This window comes from Eumetopias jubatus, unplaced genomic scaffold (genome assembly GCF_037043125.1).
Source record: "Eumetopias jubatus isolate StellerSeaLion01/CBP00866 unplaced genomic scaffold, mEumJub1_p1.0 scaffold_15, whole genome shotgun sequence".
NCBI lineage: Eukaryota > Metazoa > Chordata > Mammalia > Carnivora > Otariidae > Eumetopias > Eumetopias jubatus.
The window spans coordinates 84,115,819-84,135,792 of record NW_028274821.1 but is presented as its reverse complement, the minus strand read 5'-3'; the positions used below and the strand labels follow the sequence as shown (position 1 = coordinate 84,135,792).

Below are 19,974 nucleotides of genomic sequence, written 5' to 3'. Positions count from 1 at the left end.
TTCAGGCGGCCCCGCCTCCAGCGAGCGGACTACACTTCCCGGCAGGCCCCGCGGGTGGCGGCGGCGGCGCGGGCAGGAGGAGGCGGCGGTGTGAGAGGCGGAGGGGGCGGTGCGCGCCGGGTACGCGCGCCGGCGACCATGGCGTTCGCCGGGCTGGAGCGAGTACATTAACCCGGGGAGGCGGCGGCGGCGGCGACGAGGGAGCGAGCTTCGAGCGGGCGGGCCCAGCCTGAGGGAAGGGAGGAAGGGGCGGGGAGAGCGCCGGAGGGAGGCCGGTCGGCCGCGGGCGGGCGGGCAGCGCAGCGCCGAGCGGGGCCCGCGGGCCCATGAGGAGGCCCGGGGACCATGGGCTCCAGGATCAAGTGAGTGCGGCCGGGCGGAGCCGGGCCGGGCGCGGGGCGGCGAGGCCGGGAGAGGGCTGCAGGCCGCGGGCGGCGCGGGGGACTTGTTGCCGGGGCCTGAGGGGCGCCCCGCGTGCCGGCGTCACGCGGGGAGGGGGACGGTTGCCATGGCGATCCAGGGAGGCGCGGGGGCGGGGTGCGCGCGGGGTGGAAGGGCTCCAGTGGTCAGGTGTCCCCTCCTTACCTGAGGGCGGGAGTCACAGAGATTACAAGGTGGCCCCCCTCCCGGGGGTAATAGAACCTCTGAAAATGCTCATACAACTGTTGGGGGGAGGGCGAGAAATCTCCGGAAGCAACTCCCCAAATGGGTGTGTTTGGGGCGCCCCTGAGAGTTGGGCAGGTCCTGAGAGGTCTGCTTACGGCCTGCGGTCCCCACATAAAGTCGCCCGAGGTCCTCGGTGGGGCCACTCATGGATTTAAGGTCTGGATGGCCTGAGGAGGAAGGCCCTTTTTCCCTTTCCTCTTCTACCTCTTATCTGTGAAAGTCTCCACACAGCAAGGGCCAAAGGCTATGAGGAGAGATGCCTCTGTGTCGTAATTGAGCACCTGATCTTGATAGTGGTTGGAAAGGCTTTGTAATCCAATCTGGCAAATTCCCTCATTCATTCACCTGGGGGTCCTCAGTGGGGGATTAGTTTTCTGGGGATATTGTTGATACATCAAACTTCAGAACCCATTGAAACATTGTTGCCTTGCTTCTAGACCTAGAAGTTGACTTTGGAAAGTGCAACTTTTATGCAGTCCAATTTGGGTGTGTTGCTTTAGACTCTATCTCCCCTCCCCGTCAGGTCCTTTTTCGGCCTCTCCCTTCCTCAGCTCCAGAACATGAGATGCCTTATCTCTAATCACTAACAAATGTTCACTTTTCTCTATGAGTAATAGAATTGTTAAGGGCACTTAAATAAAGTTGACAGCATAGGCTTTTCCCTAAACGGCTTTCATAGGACACTTTATTATTTTTTTTCTCGTGACAAAGCTTTTTAATGTAAAGTTCAAACAACAACAGCAAGAGCACCATAGGACACTTTAAACCTGCTTACAAGAAAGTCTGTGGAATGTGTTTATTTCAGCACTTTGAGAATAATGCTTGGGAAGTTTGAAAGGGGAAGGGCCTTGAGGACGAACTCTAATAATTATTCGGATGTTGTCTCTCATGTCCAGTCGATGTCCATGCAGCGTGACCCTTGCCCATCCTTGTAGTCCGCTTAGGCTTCCCATTCACTAAGTGTCTCATGTGCTGCAGCAGCCCTGAGACATCCGCTGAATGAAGCTAGAAAAGTTTGCTTATGATGATGAAAATGGAACAGTCGGATGAGCACACTGTTCATTCTTGATTTTGTGGAAACAAGGGGAGAAAGAAGTGTGCTCCAAACAACAGTTTAAGAGGCTTGGGAGGTAAAAAGACGTAGTTTGTAAAGCATTGGGATTAAGGAGGTACTCCAAGTTTAGCTCTTGTTTGCAAGAAAGAGTTGTAAACTTGAATTTCAATAGCACTTAGAAACACTTTCCAAAAGCCACCTTACAGTCGCAGAGTATGCTTGTGAGGATGCTTACCTTTGTTATAAAGAAGTTCAGAAACTTGCCTGATATGAAGCTGTCAGTGTCAGAACCAGCATGAAAAGCCAGCCAGTGGAAGGTCAGATGACTAGACATCAGGTCTCTGTATTGCTCTTGAAGGTTGCAGGTTAACATACATTTCTCAAGTGTGTTTTGTGGAACCCATTACTGTTATAGCTGAGCACTTGGGTGAAGGAACATACTAAGGTGTGAAATTAGCCTAAAGAATAGCTTTTTTTGATCTTGAAACTAGACTGAGATAAAAGCTTAGGCTTGGGAAATCTGTTGCTTTATTTGCGGTAAGACAAAGAGAATATGAAGAGAAGTTATGAAAAATAGTTGTGATTTATGGTGACTATTGACTAAGCAACTTCTGTCTGCAGCTAGATATGGGGATGGACAGGTGGTTAGGGACCGTCTATATAGATGCTGCCCTAGTCTTTGGAGGAAATAGAGCTTTGGTCACTGTTTTACCCTGACAGGAAAGAACAGAATTAGCTCAAGGTATTGAGCTGCCTGAGCTGAAATCTAAGTGTGCAGGCTCTGTTGTGTAGGGACAGTCGTGTGCGTGTGTGTGTGTGCGCGTTGGGGTGGGGGTGGAACACAGCACTCCGGGGCCCCTCAACAGGAGAGCACTGTGGCTGCCAGTGTTTCCTCTTATCTCTGATGCTGTGTGGCCCAGTCAGGCTGATGACGTGGAATCAGATCTGGTTCAGATTCCAGCTCTTTTGTCTACTGACTATGGAACTTCACACAAACTACCTCTTTCACCCTCAGTTTCCCTAAGGGTATAATGGGGAAGACTATATGTTGCAGAGTCATAATGAGCAATAAATGCTGTATCAACATGATTGCTGGCCCTGTATTAAAAATTCAGTTTTTCTCTTTTATACCTTCTCTATCAAACTAAGAAAACCCGTATATTTTATGCCAGAAGTGTCAGAAATGGTATGTTTTAAGAAATGAAGAAAGTTTTGATCAAGGAATTAGACTGTTGATGTGAAGAGCAGGACTTAACATTCTCTTATTAAAAAATAAAAGTTGATTAAAACAATACTGTGTAATTGTACAGCTGGTGTCTGTTGTATGATTAGTAATAAAGCAGGTGCGTTGCTAGGCACAGGTGTTGAGATTTAGTGCTTGATCACAGTTCAAGCTAAGGCTGGTTGAGCAGTCTCTGTGTCAGGCATGATGGTATTGCTTTATGTGAACCATTTCACCAAATCCCTACAACTGTCCAATGATGTAGGCACTACTAACATTTTTCATGTGAGAGAATGGGAGTTTTTGCCTAAGATTAGATGCTGTCCCCAGGAAGCCTGCCCTGATGCTAATTCTGCACCCTCAGCCCCCTCCCCAGCCTCGGCCAGCTGCCCTCATCTATGCAACCACCCCCGCCACCAGCCTAGGCCGGGTGCCCCTCATCTGTGCATCTTCTTTTCACTGTAAAGCAGGTGCCCTTTTTTTATTTTTATTTTTTTAAAGATTTTATTTATTTATTTGAGAGAGAGAATGAGAGAGAGCACGAGAGGGAAGAGGGTCAGAGGGAGAGGCAGACTCCCTGCTGAGCGGGGAGCCTGATGTGGGACTCGATCCCGGGACTCCAGGATCATGACCTGAGCCGAAGGCAGTCGCTTAACCGACTGAGCCACCCAGGCGCCCCAAGCAGGTGCCCTTTATCTGTGCACTCCTCGCCAGCCCAGGCCAGGTGCCCCTCATGAGTGTCTGTGGCCCCTTATGTTTAACACTGTTCTAGCACCAAATTCAGTGCCTTGACTGTCTTCCATATTAAACGGGAGATAAACTTCTTGAGAGCAGAACTGTCTTATTTGTCCTTGAGTTCCCTTTGTCAGACCTGGTACCTGACATACAAAGTTGTTAGGAAGAATTTATGGACTGATTTAAGGTAGGATTAATGATTTATGGTAGGATCTGAATTAAGATCCTGACTAAGGCTCCAAGGTGAGTGTACATAGAGTTAAAAGAACAATTTGCTACCTGAACTCTTGAGGATAAAGAGTTTTTATGTTTTTAAGTTAATTGCCCTGGTCTATGCAGAGAATTACTTTTTTTCTAAAGAGTGTTTTTTTTTTAATTCATGTTTATCTAAATGAACATTGTCTAGCTTCAAACCAAACATCTACTTGGCCAGGGAAAGAAAAGGTCACCAGTATGCAGGTAGCACCCTGGAAAGCTCCTGAACTTTAAATCTGAGCAGACCTTTATCTAGAGGGATAAAAGGAGCAGTGGAAACTGGCAATCTTTGACAGGTAGGTTTAAATCTTATTTAGTATTTGAGTGATCCCAGTGGACTAGAATGTGGTTAATATGAAGCAATTTAACTGATAATGTAGACATACAGCAGGAAACTGTGTGGCAGTTTAATATTGCTTGTGGTGACATCCTAGAAATTGTTTCCAGGCACCAAGGGCAGGAAGTGGATTGCAAGTAATCGAAGGAAGTAGTCCAAGTGAGTTTGAGGAAACTTGACATTTATGGATGCAGAGAAAAGCATACTCTAAGATTTGAAGGCGTAGGGACAGGACAGGGCAGCTCATTTGGCCCTGTGGTGGTATTTATTCTGCATTAGCCAGCATACCTGTCTTCTGTCCCTGTCAGACTGTGACCTCTTCGAGGTTTGTGACCAAGAAGGGTATCCATTTATTCATTCACTCATTCACTATAGAACTAAGGGTGTGAAGCACATATTGAGCACTCAAAATGTTAGTCATTATTGGTATTGTCTTGATTAGTAGTACTGTATCATGTGCCTGGTAGTGGGCTAAGTGCTAGGGACACAAAAATCAAAAGGTTTTAATTCATTTTAAGGTTTTCCAAGGTAGTGAGACAAATGCAAAACAAAACAAACTCCCTTCAGGCTCCCTCCCCACCAAAAAAGCCCCAGTATGATACACTCTGGTCAGTGCTATGGTCGAGATGGAGCTAGTCCCGACTAGGTAAGGAAATGGAGAGACTTTTCTCAGGACAGCTCAAGGAAGGAAAGCAGCCTTCATCACGAAGGTGTTTTAGCTGAGACAGGAGAGATGAGTAAAGGTGTGCAAAGGGCAAGAGTGGTAGCAGAGGGGAGCGGGGATGATGGTGGTGGTAGTCTCAGTAGAGGGAGCAGCGGTATCTGTGAAGACGTGGCATATTAGGGAAATAAAAAAATTACCATTTTTAGGCACATGCCAGGAATTGTTAGATTTTGAGAATTATGCTGAATAATACATATTTATTCCTACTCTCATGGAACTTAGAGTCTGGTGGACCCAACAGGTTAAAAATAACAGATCAATTCCCATAAAGCCATGTGGATGTGCTGGAAAGGAAACGAGATGCTGAGGGAGAATGCAGGGGGTGGCTGTCCTTTTTAGAGCAGTGAGGGTGGGTTTACTGTAGAGCTGACATGTGAGCTGAGACTTCAAGCATGAGAAATCATTAGTCCTGTAAAGGCACTGGGCAAGACTTTTCATCCCAGGTGGAGTTGAGCGTATACAAAGGCCTCGAGGCAAGAAAACCCTAGATGCATTTCAGGAACTGCTAGAAGGCCAGAGGTTTGGGTAGTGACTGATGAGACAGCCTTGAGGTAAGGTCAGAGATACAGCCTGGGGGCTGAAGAGGGCCTTGTAGGCCATGGCAGTCAGAAGACAACTTAAGATGTAATTAACACACTATAAAATTTATTTTTTAAAATGTACAAATGATTTTTAGCATGCTCAGAGAAGTGTGATCAATCACTACTATGCAATTTAAAGAACATTTCATCACCCCAGAAAGTAACCTTGTGCCCATTAGCATTCACTTCCCGTTCCCCCCAAACCCTCTCAGCCCTGAGCAATCACTAATCTACTTATATTTGCTGTAAATGTATTCTAGACATTTCACATAGATGAAATCATACAATATATAATCCTTTGTCTTTCACTTAACATTATGGTCCCAAAGTTTATTCATGTTATAGCATATAAATATTTCATTACTTCTTAATTGCTGAATAATATTTCATGTATAGATAAACCACACTTTATTCATCTGTTCATCAGTTGTTAGGTATTTGGGTTGTTTCCACTTTTTCACTGTTATGAATAATGTTGCTGTGAACATTTTGTGTGGACATATGTTTTCCGTTTCTCTTGGGTATATACCTAGGAGTGGAATTGCTGGATCATATGGTAATTCTGTTTAAGAAACCGTTAAACTATTTTCCAAAGCAATTGTACCACTTTGTGTAAAGTGGTATCTCATTGTGGTTTTGATTTGGCCCAAATGAGTCATGTAGAAAACAAAAGATCAGAGTAGACAGAGAGGTTTCTCAGAAGAGGTTGAAACTTGAACTGAAAGAAAGGTGAGACTTGATTAAGGGAGGAGGCATTCCCAGAGGGAGAACAGTGGAAGTTTTATGACTTGGGAGTGGAATAACCCCTTCTCATTGTTTTCTGGTACAGAGAAGCAGCTTTGGCTTCTGAGGGTAGCTCTGCTTCAGTCTTGTTTTTGGACTCATTCTAGGATCCCATTACCAAAATGCACCACAGACTTGCTTCTTTTGTGAGGGTAGCTCTGGCTTCTGAGGGTAGCTCTGCTTCAGTCTTGTTTTTGGACTCATTCTAGGATCCCATTACCAAAATGCACCACAGACTTGCTTCTTTTGTGAGGCCTGTTGTGTAGCAGAGCTGACTTGTCTCCCTACTGTGGGCTGAGACCAGAAGTTGAAATGTGATGTCCTTCATCCAGGGCTTCCCCCCCTAGCCCCCCAACTACTACCTCTTCTCTTTCCTCTCACCACACAGTGCTTCCCTGCCAGTCCCCATGGAAGACCATACAAAGACTTGGGGTGGTGGAATGAGAGTTTTGTTGGAGACTGAGCTCCCCATTATTAGTGCCCAAAGTCAGTCACTTGAATTTTCATGACTTTTCTGGACAGTGTATTGGTGCAACTCCATCATTCTAATCCTAGCCATTGCAGTCGTGGAGGGCTTTGCCCAGCACCTAGGAAGTTGAAACAGGGAAGGTAAAACCTGGAGTGTTGTCGTAGAAAAATGTGTCTCAGGCTGTTACATCTGTGTGTAAGCCCCTAGCTGGAATTCTCATTGTGGGTTGCAAAGGTTCAGCCTTTTTCCTGGCCCTAGAGGGAACTCATCTCTGGATTTACAACATCCTTTTTGCTTAAAAGGATTTTGTTGGGAAATGGAAAGATAAACAAGGAAGAAAAATAAACCAAAGAAAACAAAAGCAAAGTTGGTCTTTTTGACTTTTATTGGAATCCATACCCATTCTCTCCAAGTATTTAGGACTTGAAAAGGAGCCATATAAAGGAAGTAACATAAGATGTTCAAAATATTTGACTTCCTGTAGAAAAGCTAGGTTGTATTGCCAAAGTTCATTTGTAAATTGGTTATGGTATTTAGAATGTATTTTTTTCTTAGAGATACTGTTAATGTATAAATCTGTGGCTGTCAAAGATAAAGACTTTGTAGGCAGAGGGAACTATGTAAAAGTAATGGCAGAAATACAGAACATGTGGGTGCCTGGGTGGCTCAGTTGGTTAAGCGACTGCCTTCGGCTCAGGTCATGATCCTGGAGTCCCGGGATCGAGTCCCGCATCAGGCTCCCTGCTCGGCAGGGAGTCTGCTTCTCCCTCTGACCTTCCTCCTTCTCATGCTCTCTTTCTACCATTCTCTCTCTCAATAAATAAATAAAAATCTTTAAAAAAAAATACAGGACATGTGAATAAGGGCTAGAGGAGATGGAGTTTAAAAAGTAAGCTTAGCCACTGGAACATGATGCCACTGAAAGAGTTGAGCTGGGAATGTAACATGATCAGATTTGGGTTTTTAGGAAGATTACTCCAGCAGCAGCAGTATAGAACTGTGATATCTCTGGTCTGTACAAGATGATCCACTGGGGTGTGTAAAAAATGTTAGAACTTATATTCTTATATCAGTCTTCAAAATATCTGTTTTTGTGGTCTTGAATGTACATATTAGTATAGTAAGACATCCTCATAATTTAGAAATATATGTGTATCAGATGTATGTTCAGTATATGTGCTGCCAAAGCGAGCACTATCAGATGTATGTTCAAATTTTTTGAAAGGAAGGAGTGCATGGAAAAAAACTGGAGACCACTGGTTTATGGAACTGTGTTTATGCTGTAGAAGATCCAGGCCTGAAGTGAGGTTTTGGTTGTTGAAAGAAAAGGGATAGATTTAAGAGAGATTTTAGGTAGAATTGACAGGACTTGGTGACAAGTTACATGTAAGAGGCAAGAGAAGAATCAAAGATGACTTGTCGAGGTTAGCGAAGTTACATTATAAATGAGTGTTTGGAAGGTGAGGGCCAGTTATGTAATGTGTTTGCTTTTCTGAGGGAAAGTGGAAAGTTCTAATTGGGAGAAGGCGTTGTAGTCTGCAGTGAGAAAGGAGGAGATCTTTAAGGGCTCCATAGTGAATGTGTATACTTCATTCCATGAGGAAGACTTAAAGTGGGCTGAGCCAAGTTGCTGAAGGGAAATCCGTCCATGTTCGATTTAGAGAGGGAAAAAATAAACTTTCTAACCCACTCGAGCCACAGGAAAGGTTTCAGGGATGTTTCACTGATCTCACCTAGTCTGTTTGAATAAATAGGAGGAAGGAAACCAATCAAGAGAAAGATGCTGGTTGACTCCAAGCAAACAGTTCTTGTGCTGCAGGGTGTGAGAGGAGCTGGGGGATGTGGGCCTCAGAGTCCCCGTCTAAGTTATAGTCAGTGACACACGCAGTCCCCATCTGAGTCCCAAGTTTCTCAGCCTCAGTTTCCTTTTTTTTTTATTTGTAGAAGGAAGCTAATAAATTCACCTGTAGGATTGTTGTGAGGATTAGAAGCGATCTTATATCTCACCTTCGGCAGAGAAATGATTGTTGAGTAAATGGCAGCTATCGTTAATATTGCTAGGAGAGGATGGGTACACTTGTCTGAACCCCCTGGAGTTAACGTCACAGCAAGTGTTCCATTTTATAGGTTTTTTTTTTTTTAAAGCCATAGAGAAAGTATTTGCTTCCTCTCTGTGAGTATGTTAGGAATGATGTGTTGTATAATTTATGAATTTCTTTGCAGGACTGTGATCCTCATATATGCAAAGCACTATTCCTTTTGCTGGTTGGGAGAAAAGAAGCTTAAAGTCCACTTAGATAAGATGAGCATGTGAATCATTAGAACAATAATATTTAACATTTGTTGCCTCTCTCAAACAATATTTGAAAATTTTATTCAGTTCTACATAAGATTTATACCATTTATATTTATCTTTGTTTAGCTGATAGTACTGTTCACTTCTGGTCTCTTTTCTTTTTTTCTTTTTTTTAAAGATTTTATTTATTTGAGAGAGAGAATGAGAGAGGGAGAGGGAATCTGAAGCTGACTCCCACACTGAGCACAGAGCCCGATGTGGGGCTTGATCCCACAACCCTGAGATCATGACCTGGGCTGAAACCAAGAGTCGGACACTCAACTGACTGAGCCACCCAGGCATCCCCACTTCTAGTCTTTTTAATCTAACTTTCTTTTTCCCTGGGTGCTTAAAATTCTTGTTCTTAAAACTTTTTTAAGGGAAATTTTAAACATCTACAGAAGCAGAGAGAATAGTACAGTGAACCCTCAAATGGCCATTACTGTTAAAACACTTATTAATGTATGGCTTATTTAGTTCCATTTATAGATAACTGACTATAACTCCTCCTGTCCTCCAGACCTGGATTATTTTGAAGCGAATCCCGACTGTCCTATCTCATTGTTTTGTTTGTTTGTTTGTTTTGTTTTTAGAGAGAGGGAGAGGGAGAATCTTAAACATTGCAGAGCCCGACGTGGGGCTCCATCACGTGACCCTGAGATCATGTCCTGAGCTGAAACCGAGTCGGTTGCTCAACTGACTACACCACCCAGGAGTCCCTGTCCTATCTTATTCTTAAATATTTCCATATGTGTCTCTAAAAGATAGACCTTCTTTTTAAAAAACACAACAATGACATCAAAAAAAAATTCCTTTGTATCATCAAGTGTCTAGTCGGTGTTCAAAGTTTTCTAGTTATATGTATTTTTAGTGTTGATTTGTTTAAATCGAGTAAGGTCATACTTTGCAGTTGGTTGATAAGTATCTTGTCTTTTTTCCCCTTTGCAGTGTATTTATTGAAGATGCGTGTTGTTCTCTGTAGTTTACGTTGCATCCTGTTTCATGTGTCCTCACCCCTTTATTTCCTACAAATTGGTAGTTCGGTTTAGTTATACTTGATCCGATTCAAGCTCATTTCCTTGGCAAGAACACTTAAAATGTGGTGACCGGTATTTCCATCAGGAGGCACGTTATGGGGGCGCTCGGGTGGCTCAGCGGGTTAAGCGTCTGCCTTCGGCTCAGGTCGTGATCCCGGGGTCCCGGGATCGAGCCCCGCCCCGGGCTGCCTGCCTCTCCCTCCCCCGCTTCCCCTGCTCGTGGTCCCTCTCCCCCTGCTTCTCTCCGTCAGATAACCAAATAAGATCTTGCGGAGGGAGGGAGGGAGGGAGGGGGGGGAAAGGAGGCACATTATGTCTGATTATCTCTCTTTTTGGTCTGTTAATTTATTAGGGGCTGTAAAATGGTGATTTTTTTGCATCTATCATTTCTTCATATTAGCTATAATACTTCTATATAGAAAAACTTCCCCCTATCCTCTGTTTGGTTGCCCTGAGGTACAGTTCATCTAGGGAAAGTGGGATAATTATTTTCAAACTGAGTTTGCTGGTGTTCCAAAGGTGACTGTTTTTTTTTTCCCACCAAGTGTCACTTAAACACATAGATTTAAACCTGTTTACTATATTTGAGTTACTGTAGTTCTCACTGATGTTTAATTTGTCCTATCTTTGTTTAGTGACAGCTTCTTCATGTTAGCTTCTAGAATCCTTGACAGGATCCAGGTAGCTTTTAATAGCTCCCCTGCCTTTTGGTAGGACAGATGTTCTGAGCTTATCTTCTATTTTATTATCTTCTATTTTTCCTGCTCCAGACCTGTATTCCCCTGTTTCTCTAAGGAGTCTTGCTTCCTTTTGGTGGGAAATGGTATTAGAGATTATAGTTTGGGTTTTGGGACTCTCTTTGTTTCGTTTTTTTGCTCTTAGGTCAGCCGTTATTCTAGGTCAGCACTAGGAAGTTAAGTGTGTGTGTGTGTGTGTGTGTATGTGTTAAACTGTTCATATTGATATTTCCAATTCAAGATAATAGCGTGTGTGTGTGTGTTAAACTGTTCATATTGATATTTCCAATTCAAGATTATAGCATTTTTGAGAACCGCAACTGCTGGAATCAAATGCAAAGTAACACAAAGCATGTTGGTATTAAAATAATTAACCACCGACGAAGAAAGTTTTACAAAGGATCTTGACAAGATTTACTTTTTTACTTTTAAGTTAATCTCTCAAACTTTGTTGTTTCTTCATATAAAATTTTGGTCCTTTAAAAAAAAAAGATTATGGCATTTTTATTTAACCTCATCACCCTTGTATCTGAATCTCCTATCGCTCATAACCAAAAGTGCTGATTTCCAGTGACACCAGCATAAGTACTTGTGCTTTATCCCACAACACCCACACAGCTCAGCAGCAATACCAACAATAGGATTACTGAAAACAGGTCGGTTTTGTGTTTTTTTTTGTTTTGTTTTTAGATTATATCCCACTAGGAAGGTCTAGTCAAGTTACTGTTTTAAAACCGTTAGAAATAGGTTTTTTTTTCCCTGTGGTTGTGTCACCAGCTCAATAATAGGGTTTTTTTTTTCCTTTTAATCTTTTGGGATTACATTTTAAAAATAATTTTGTTTTGTAGTCACATAAAATATTTATATGGTTTCAAAGCCAAATCTACAGTCTACAAAAGATGTATATAATATGCAAAAGAGGTATATTCAGAGAAGTTTAACTTCTATCCCTCTCTCATTACTCTGTTCCTTTCCTCCTCCGTAGGTAATTTTTTTAAATGTGCATTTGTCATTTCATTAAAAAAAATAAAGGTAAATACGTATATATATTCACATTTTCTACTACCAGCCCCTCAGGTAAATGGTAGCATTCTCAATGCACTTTTCTCTCCTTCCCTTTTCTCATTTTATACCGTCTAAAGAGGTCACTTCTAGCAGCATCTAGGGATCATCCTCATTTCTCTATAAGGACGGCATAGTACTCCATTGGATGGATGGATTATGGGTTATTCAGCCAATCTTATACTAATGGCCACTTAGATTGCTTCCAGTGTTGTTATTACAAATGGTGCTGTAATGAATATTCTTATGCATGTGCCTTTCTGTATTTTTACCATTATACCATTGGGATAGATTTTTAGAAGTGGAATTGCTGGGTGAGAGAGTAAATTTATATGTAATTTTGTTAAATAGTGTCCGATTCCCCTCCACAGGGGTTGTGCCACATGTGAGAGTGCCTGTTTACCTTACAGCTTCACCAATGGAATGTGTTTGTCAAACTTTAAAAATTATTTTAATCCAAGTTATAATGCACATGGTAAAATAGTTTGTAAGTGCTCATGGTGGAGAGCATTGATTCTGTACTCTATCCCCCCAGAACCTGTATTAACAGTTTTACTTCTAGTTCTTCTGATGGTTAACCCATAACCCCTAGGTAAATGTCACTTAATTTAACCTTAGGCAGTATTTGTTGACTCCATGAAGTGAAAGGTGATGAGTACCTTTATAGGAATTCTCTTTTCCTCTTCCAGGGTTTTATATATTTATATTATTTCTATTTTTTAAGAAAGATTTATTTGAGAGAGAGAACACAAGCAGGGAGGGGGGGCAGAGGGTGAGGGAGAGGCTGGCTCCCCACTGAGCAGGGAGCCTGATTCGGGGCTCCATCCCAGGACCCTGGGATCATGACCTGAGCCGAAGGCAGACGCTTAACTGAGCCACCCAGGCACCCCTATTATTTCTAATTCCTATACTGGTTTTATTTTGACTTTGTTACTTAACCCTTTTTATTCCATTAACTTTCAACTGTGTCTTTCTCATATTTCTCCACTCTCTAAAGGAAGGATACCTGTTGTTTCTAGTTTCTCTAGGCTGTACTTTTACTTTTATGTGGTTATTTTAGTTCTGATCCATGGTCAGAACCAAGTCTTTTATTTATCCTTTGGTTAAGTCTAAAAATTAAATGTTGTTATGAGTATTTAAATACTATTCAACGTAGGCCAGGTAGGGTACTGGAATAACCTTTTCTTTTTGGTGCATTGCCATCCCATTTGAAGGAGGACGTTCTTAACATTGGGGTCATATAAACTTTTTTTCTTTTTTTTGTTTTTGTTTTTGTTTTGTTTTTTTGTTTTTTTTTAATTTTTTATTATGTTAATCACCATATATTACATAATTTGTTTTGGTGTAGTGTTCCATGATTCATTGTTTGTTTATAACACCCAGTGCTCCATGCAGAATGTGCCCTCCTCAATACCCATCACCAGGCTATAAACTTTTTTTCTTATAATCCATCCAGAATTTAAAGTTATACTCTATATGCTAATATATAGATTAGTTTTGCATTTATTTGCACAAAAATACAGGGGGACACTCACCCTGTATAGATAGCAGCCCAGGGTGTCACAAGAGTCCTTCCATCGTCATGTAGGCAGACAGAAGCCTCTACTTTGCAGCCTTTGTGGGGGCTGGGGCACTTTTGGGAGCATGAGCCTTGGCTTTGACTTTGACCTTGTTGGTAGCCTCAGACCAGCAGAGCCTGGTGCCCTGGCAGTGTTGTAATAAGCATGTCTCTCAAAAAAAAAGGGGGGGGGGCATGTCTCTCAAACTTGAGACTGATGCCTTTCAGGACCTTGAATTTGACAAAGGCCTCGATGGTCTTAATTTATTTTACTGGTCTGCATTTTCTTTAGATCCTTCTTGTGTTTCTTGACAAAGTTTAAAGTTCTTAGGAATTTAGATTCTACCTCCTTAACCTATCTTTATGATTAGGGCTTACTGATACCATTCTATGCCATTCTGGAACTGATTATGTGTGGTGTGGTTCTTGGACTTGGCCTTGTCTGCATTGCTGCCTGCAGTTCAGAAAGTGCTTGAGACTGGAAAAGAAAGAGCTATGTCTGGATTTTGATTTTTAAAAATAGTCTCATTTTCCCCTTCTCCCTGAATTTCTAATCCGTATTCCCCTCTTGGATTGTTCACTTTATCATATCTTTAATTTTTTTCCAAACTTAAACTCATACTTGCAGTCTTAAGGCTTTTTTTCTTCTTGAGGGCTTCTTCCTACCTTTCTGTTCTGATCTGTGCAAAGTTAGCTACAGTGTTGTAATCCTGGAATGTCCCTTCACCATGCTCCTATTTCATTATTTCCTGGCCCATGTGTTATTTTGTTTCATTTGCCAGAGTACATATTCAGGTTGGTTCTTAGAGGAGACAACCACAGCAGTGGACTTGCAGAAAGGGTGCATTTGAGTTTTTGTATGTCTGAAAAATGTCTACTTTCACACACCTGATTGATAATTTGTATGGTGCTAGAGTTCTAGGCTAAAAAAAATTGCCCCCAGAACTTTGAAGAAAGTTTCTTACTGTCTTTAGCTGGCTTCCTCTGACACTGCTTCAGAAGAGGAAGGGAATACTTTGCCCTCTTACTGCCAATTGGGGTATATGTGTAGGTTCCCTGTTCAGGCTTCCTTAATACCAGGGTGGGAAATTCTCTTTTACTAGGTGGTGGGTGGGAGTTCTGATTCTCTGAAGAGGCCTCCACTGATACCTTTCTGGCTGGGTAGAGTCGTGCCTTTTTTTTTTTTTTTTAATTTATTTATTTTAGAGTGCATGCGTGCACACACGTAAGTGGAGGGGAGGGGCAGAGGGAGAGGGAGAGAGGGAATCTTCAAGCAGACTCCCTGCTGAGCACAGAGCCCAATGTGGGGCTTGATCCAGGACCTTGAGATCATGACCTGAGTTGAAATCAAGACTCAGCTGCCTAACTGACTGAGCCACCCAGATGCCCCTAGAGCAGTACCCTTTTTGCTGCTCTCACCATGGCTTCAGTTACTGCCACAGGAGAGTGGAAGTCCGGGTTCTCCACATTCTCCACTGAAACCACATCGAGGGGGTCCTCCTTACTGCTGGGGATGATGAAAGTCCCAGCCCTCTACTTGACTTTCTTTCATTACAGCCTGGCCAAGGTAGAAATTTGGTTTCTTCCCTGCTTGTCCTTTGCTGGCTTGAGTGGATGTGAGACCGCACAGGTTTTTCTGTGGTGTTTGGCTGACTTTTGGTGGTTTTTTTTTTCCCCTAAGTTTTTGACTTGTCAGGCTGTCCCTTTTCTGGCCCTTTGGCTGACTTTTGTTGGAGGTTTTTTTGGTCTGCATCAATTGGCATTTATGGGTTGCCAGCTTTAGTCATGAATGGAGGTTGAATTTTATCAAATGCCTTTTCTACATCTATTGAGATGATCATATGATTTTTCCCATTTGTTAATGTAAGTGACATTTATTTTCAAATGTTAAACTAACTTTGCATCCTGGGATAAATCCATTTGGTCATGATATATTATCCTTTTTATACATATTGCTGAATTCAGTTTCCTGATACTTATTTTATGGTCACATCTATATTCATAGAAGATTTTGGCTGTAATTCTCCTTTCTTGTAATGTTCTTGTCAGATTTTGGTGTTAAGGTCATGCTGGCCTCATAAAAAGGAAGGAGGATTGTATTTAAAAAAAATACAGAAGTGGTGTGATTTTTAGTATAAAAAGTTATCAGTGATTGCAGCTTTTTGGATGAACATTGAATTTAGGAAAATTGTTTTACTCATAAGCAATGGGAATAGGGAAATGCTTGTCTGTGTCTCCCTATAATATGAGGGGTAGGTAACCCCTCCCTACATCCTCACCCCATTATATTCACATATTTATTTTACTTATTTTGGCTGAATAATCCCATGTCAAATTAAGGCCATCATGATGTTTTTATCTGTTAGTGTTTTAGTGCATATCTCCTAAGAACAACCATATTCTATATATATGATGATACTTTTATCACCATCAAGAAATTTCACATTCATACAACATTATCTAATAAACAATCCATATTTAAATTTTCCCAGTTGTTCCAGTAACGTCCCTTATAGCTGTTTGTTTTTGAGCCTGGGTCCAATTAGGGATATGTTGCATTTAGTTGTCATGTCTCTTGTTCTCTTTTATCTGGAACAGTTCTTCTGCCCCCCCCCCCCCTGCATTTTGGCTCTGATACTGACTATTTATTTATTTTATTTTTAAAGATTTTATTTATTTGACAGAGAGAAACACAGTGAGAGAGGGAACACAAGCAGGGGGAGTGGGAGAGGGAGAAACAGGCTTCCCACTGAGCAGGGAGCCCGATGCGGGGCTCGATCCCAGGACCCTGGGATCATGACCTGAGCTGAAGGCAGACGCTTAACGACTGAGCCACCCAGGCGCCCCTGATACTGACTTTTTAAAGCATCTAGACCAGTTGTTTTATAGAATGTCCCACATTTAGAATTTGTCTAATTGTTTCCTCATGCTAAAGTTCATGTTTAAACATTTTGGCAACAATACCGTAGGTAATGTGTCTAATGCCATGTATTTTTATTCTCCTTGGAGTTATTTTTTCTTCCATCCTTTTTTTTTTTTTTTTTAAGGCTCTTATTTCTTGTCTTTCTTATCCTCTTGTAGCTTTCTGTTCCTGTTTTGTAAAAGTCATGTTTTTTTTTTCTGTTCTATTTAAGGATACCAGTTTCCTGAAACATATTTCTTAATCATTTTCAGAGATATATTCTTCTAAGAGATGATGTTCCCTTTCCTCCATTTGCAGTATTTTTAAAAGGTCTTTTATTTTCTGTATGCCCTTGAGCAAGGTGAGCTCTATCTAGATTTGTTTGCCATAAGCGGGGTGAATGGGTTACCGTGGGCACTGTTCTTTGTGCTGTAGGTGGCTGTCAGGTCCCCTTCTCAGAACTTGTATCTGAAGAACTGGTTCATATTCACTGTTCCAGTTGAATTCCTAGTCACTAGCAGGCATTTGTGCTACTGAGGTAAAAATTTATTCCCTCACTGCCTGATACTCTCTGATTCTGAACTAATAACCTATAGAAGAAACTAAAATTCCGAGTATACTCCATTAGAGTTGTTCTTGTCTCTGTTCTCACTGTACTTTTTGTGTATAATTATTATAACCAATATAACTCATTTTAAAAGTAATTTAAAAAAAAAGTAATTCAAGAGATTAAGTGGCTCTCCCTACCTATTAAAAGTGTGTGTGTGTATGATCCGTGAGTGTAACCAGGATTTAAGGGCGCAATGACTGAAGGTGGGTAGACCAATGGACCTATTGTAATAGAAGAGAGGTAATGAGGATTGATATTTGGATATTTCCTTTTGGTTTGCATCACAATGTCTTTTAAGAGTCCAGCTATCAGTGAGAGTTGTTAAGAAGTAGGTATCAGAAGATTAGAAAGTCTTCACAACCAGATGATGACTCTGTGTAGCCTGAGTGACAGAGAAAAAGGTGGAAGAGCTAAAAAAAAAAAAATTTTTTTTCTGGGTATGATTTTTCATTGGTTTGATTTGGGTTCTATTGAGTGTGAGTTTACTATCCATGGGGAGCTCTCCAGTGACAGTTGAAATTTTGGACTTGAAGGTCATTGGAGAGGTGGGAGCTAAAGAGAGTTTGGGAGTCAATTACAGAGTGGTGAGTAGAGAGAACTAAAGACATTTCATGAACCCTAAGTAGGCAGATGGAGGGCAGGAAGGAAAGATGTTGGAGACCTCTCACCTCCTAAATCCAAACATCAAGTCCTGTTGATTCATGTATGTACCTCCTTCTCCACTGCTGTCCTCTTGGTCCGGGCCACCATGCTCTGAGCATAATGGCTGTAATTCCTCCCTACTGGGTTCTTTACCACTCTTGCTTCTCTCCAGTCCCATCTCTACAGTATCCAGAGTGAGTCTTCCAAAGGGCAGATCTGATCAGGTCAGTTCACTGTTCTTGTTCTTCCCGTGGTCTACAAACTTACTGTAAAAGCCTTGTTCACTATTAAACCTTGAGTGACTTGCACAGTATGAGGCACATAGTAGGTACTCAGCTAATACATAATGAATAATTAAATGGATGTTTAATACAGTGTAGAAGTTTGGTGTTGATTGGGTTTCATCTTAAAAGAGTATAATCAGTAAGTTGTCTTCATATATTTAACTCCACTATTTGTGATTGTTCCAAATAACTGATGATCCCCAAATCATGTGGCTTTGGCAGATCCCCTTTGGGATTATAAATACATATATTTATTTTTCTGAGGCTAATGTTTTTATGTTTTATTCCCGGAGTAAATACTGATAATCAGAGAAAGTCCAGAATGTGCTGGTTTAACTGGAGGATGCAGCCTGGATGTGCCTCACTTGTGGTGACTACAATATAAAGTCTTTTATTTTTATACCCATCACTGAAAGTTGTTTCTACTTATTCTCTTTGGTGCCAGAGGATGGGCAGTCACAGCCTGGAATTAAAAAGGAAGAAATTTATAGAGTGTTCTGATGGCCTACTTCTTGATTTTTTCCTCTGGCAAATTGGTGTCACCTTTCCCACCTTGGTCTGACTTCCTCATTGGAAAAGTTTCATATTGCATAGGAAAGAACAGTTTAGTAGGAATATGAGTTGCACATTATTAGCTCAGTGGTGCTAAAGCATGTTCAGGTGAGAAAGTACCTAAAAGTCATGATATTGTGTGGAATACTCTGAAATATTTATATATTAAATGTCAAGCTACATTTCCCTCCCTAAATATGATACTATTTTATATTATATTTTAGAATAGATGGAATAAAAGTGAGAAAGGTTTAAGAAAAACTTAAGGTAGGAAAACTTAGATTACATTATTTTTTCATGCAAATTGGGAAGTGGCCATTTTTGGCACTTCAGTCTAGTTCCTAAACCTGCAGTATTTTAAGTAGCATAGCTGGAGAACTATTAAATTAATATTAAATTAATATTCATGGGGGAGAGAAGAGGAACTAAAGTAAAAGGTGATGATATCAAGGCTTTCAATTTGGGAGCATCAAAACCTCATGGACAAAAACTGATGAGTCAGGAGGGAGAACTGGTAGGGAGGTCAAGAAGAATGACTTTGGTTGACTGAAACTAATGATAGGGCCAAGGAGAAGAATGCAACAGGTAGTTAGAAGGTAGGCTTAGTGCCTGTCACATAGTGAGGCCATCAGTAAATATTGGATGCCACTACTAGGAAGAGAGCATAGAGATTTGGAAATCATTGGCATGGATGAAGAAGATGAAGCTATGAGAGTTGTTTGCAGGCTGGATATAGCAAAGCACAATTCAAGATTTGAACTTAGAGGGAAAGAAGAGACCTAGGTAAGCAGTGTAGAATGCTGTGGGGATTCAGTAGAAATGGGAATCCAGAGAAGACGATTTGGTTTAACAGTGAGTTGTGCATGTCCTTTGAGAAAATGGTCTCAGTATAATATGCATTAATTCATTCATGCAAGGCAGCACTGTAGGTGTTCTCTTCAATATCTCCCATATTACCTGTCCCTTCAGTATTATGAAAAGCTGTCAAATTTACCTTCCTAAGTAGGACAAAAAAGTGAAACTATACAAGAGTGATGGATACATTAGACTTTATCAAAATGAAAATCTTTTGCTCATCCAAAGACACTCTAGGCACCTGACAAGTTACTGCATTCTGAAAACTCAATTTATAAACTCTTACAACTCAGTAAGACAATCTAATAAGGAAAAATGGGCAAAAGATTTGAATACTTTATCAAAGAAGATATACAGATGGCAAATAAGCTTATGAAAAGATGCTTAGCATCACTAGTCATTGGCAAAATGCAAATTAAAACTACCTTGAGAAAGCCCTGACATATCAGTAGAATGGCTAAAATTCAAGAGACTTACATTATGAAGTGTTAGTAAGAATGTGGAGCACATGGCACCCTCATGCTTTGCTGATAGAGATGGGCCTTGGTCTTTGAAACCAACTTTATGGGGTCAT

The 19,974-nt window shown here is 41.3% G+C and overlaps 1 protein-coding gene across 2 annotated transcripts in view; it reads left to right on the top strand.

Moving 5' to 3' along the window:
• The first annotated feature begins 271 nt into the window (after nucleotides 1–271).
• The window catches only part of DENND1A (DENN domain containing 1A), a 496,855-nt gene continuing 477,152 nt past the window's right edge, over nucleotides 272–19,974 (top strand). For both annotated transcript variants that reach the window (XM_028107675.2, XM_028107673.2), the window contains exon 1: nucleotides 272–362. In XM_028107675.2, coding sequence (XP_027963476.2) covers nucleotides 346–362 — 17 coding nt within the window. In that variant the 5' untranslated portion in view covers nucleotides 272–345. The remainder of the gene's footprint in view (nucleotides 363–19,974) is intronic.